This window comes from Nansenia antarctica, assembly GCF_963989245.1.
Source record: "Nansenia antarctica genome assembly, chromosome: 5".
NCBI classification, from domain to species: domain Eukaryota; kingdom Metazoa; phylum Chordata; class Actinopteri; order Argentiniformes; family Microstomatidae; genus Nansenia; species Nansenia antarctica.
Window position 1 is genome coordinate 18632023 of NC_137690.1, and position 2500 is coordinate 18634522.

General features: G+C 56.2%; 1 protein-coding gene across 1 annotated transcript in view; it reads right to left on the reverse strand.

Moving 5' to 3' along the window:
- The window catches only part of ncor2 (nuclear receptor corepressor 2), a 96245-nt gene that overhangs the window by 28418 nt on the left and 65327 nt on the right, over nucleotides 1-2500 (reverse strand). The window contains 2 exon segments of the mRNA XM_080532455.1: nucleotides 1-101; nucleotides 1211-1643. The exon segment at nucleotides 1-101 is cut by the window's left edge and continues 47 nt beyond it. Coding sequence (XP_080388581.1) covers nucleotides 1-101; nucleotides 1211-1643 — 534 coding nt within the window.

A 2500-nucleotide genomic window follows, 5' to 3' on the forward strand; every position in this document is an offset into this window, starting at 1 on the left:
CCCTCTGTTTGAGCTGCTTCAGGTCCAGGGGCTTCTGCAGGGGGGAGGAGATCACCCCGTCATGGGCATAGTTCAGCAGGCTGGGCCTGGGGGACATCATCCTGCAGAGACAGAGAGGAGGGGGGGGGGAGGGGGAGAGGGAGGGAGGGAGAGAGAGAGAGAGGGGTAACTAGAACACAGAGTTCACCATTCAGTAGCCTGCCAATGGATGTGCCATGCATTCCTTAATATGGCCACAGCCGGCCTTCTCTTATTTACTTTCCCCATCAACACTGATTGACCCTGAGCAGAGCCTCGCTCTAGGAAAACACAAAGAGAGCAGAGGTCCTGATTGTGTTTCCATCCCGCATGCCTAACCAACCATCCCCCCACTCCCAGATACACACACACACACACACACACACACACACAGTACACACACACACACAGATACAGCACACACTCTCTCACACACACACACGCACACACACACACACACACGCACACACACACACACACACACACGCACACACACGCACGCACACGCACGCACAGACATACACGTACGCACACCCACACCCCCACCCTCCCCTCCCTTCCCTCCCTCCCTCCCTCTGTTTGCTTTGGCACAGAGGGCAGCGTTTCCCTCGGCTCTGCCAATACATGCAGTCTGCTGTCATGGAAAAAACAGAACAAATACCCGGCAAACACTGCAGGACCAATCACCACTCCCCCAAGCAGTCAGCCCAGCTCTTTTGACGCACACACACATTTGTGTCTGCAGGCACACACACGCACGCGCACACACACAGACGCACGCACGCACCCACGCACGCACATTCATACGCACACAAGCACAAGAGGGAGTCTTCTAGCTGACAGGCCCTAAAGAGCCCTGCTTGCATGAACACTATACACAGGACGGCCTGCCAAATAAGGACGATCGTCGGCTGAAGGAAGCCAGTAACAGCCAACACCCTCCCTCCGCTCCCTTGTTTAACTCTGAAACGTGCCAGGGTCCAGATGTAGGGCATCCAGGGAATCCAGCCGCTCCACGCCAAAACTTTAGGGAGCTGGCGGCCGAGGCAGCTTGTTTTCACTACTTCCTGACGTTCCACATCCTTCCACTACAGCGATGCCATATCACCCCTCTCATTAGCTCCTCTCATCCCCCCTGTTCCTCCTCTCTACCCGCCCCCTCCCCCGAGCACCCCCCCCCCCGAGCACCCACCTGTTCTTCTCTTCTCTGTTGTCGGGCTCCTCCACCTCGTCCGCGCTGCAGGTGGCGCTAGAGTCACTGTCCCCGTGGGAGCCCGTCTTGGGCGCGTGGTCCCCGCGCTCCCTCTTGGAGGGCTTTGCTGAAGTCTTGACCTCCTCCGTCTCGGCGGCGGGGGGCTTCCGGTCCGGGGCGTCGGTGGCGGGCTGCTCCTTGCTGCACTCCCCGGCCTCCGTCTTCACCTCCTGCTTGATGGCCTGCTGCCCCGCGGCCCCCTCCCCGGGGGGCTTCTCGTCCCCTGCCTGGCCCAGGTCCCCTCCCAAGGCCTCCTTGTCCCCCGTGGTGGAACCCGCCTTGGCCCGGCCGGGACCCTCCTCCTTGGCCTTGCTGTCCTCGGAGGAGCGCGGAGACGGGAGGCTCTCTGTGTCCGAGCTGTTGTTGGCTCCACCTGGTTTGAGACACAAAGGAGAAGACAGCACAGATCAGATGGGGGCCGGATGGGGAAGGGGGGGGGTCACACTGTAAATCATGTTACATCCCTCTTATCCTCTATCACTTCCATCTCTCTCTCTCCCGTCTCTGAAGCCAGGTTTAAAAGTGCCACTTTTCCACCTAATCAGGTTTCAACTGTACAATGAGGAAACACAAAAAAAACACAAAACCCATTCTGATCCCGGCCCAAACCCCCCCCGGGGGTTCACCGGGTCTATTGTGGAAGCCGAGACGCCGGGGACATCGACAAACCTCTGGGACCGGATCCTCAGGGTTCTGGCCTGTTTTTTCCCCTCCATTGTGGAACATGATTCTACACGCAAACGTTAAGCTATACGGTCAGGTCTGATGTGGAAGAACCGTGTTGTAACACTTCGGTGGGCGGAAACAATTCCCTCCTGAAGAGCGGTACAGACAAGGGGTACCCTTTACACTGCCCTGAAATAGGTCAACCTCACCAGTATCATCCCATTACAGTACGGAAAAACGGGAACAGGGAAAAGCCCCTATTTTCTTCCTATTCCAACTGTGTGGTATTCAATTCCCTGCTTATCGTGATGGTGGTGTTTACATCCCCTGAGCCAGTCTCTCACAGCTCTCTTATCACAACCCCTCTTCAGGCGAGAGGAGGGAGTGAAGGAGTGCTTTGGATTCCCGATGAAGAGATGACTCTCAAAATATGAATGAACAAGGTTTTATGGACCGGGGGCCCCAACAGAAACCACATAGAGCTCATTTCCCATCAGGCCCTGTTTGATTGGGTTAATGGATGCTGTATTAACCAGTCTGTATTTATTTTAGTTTTTTTTTTAA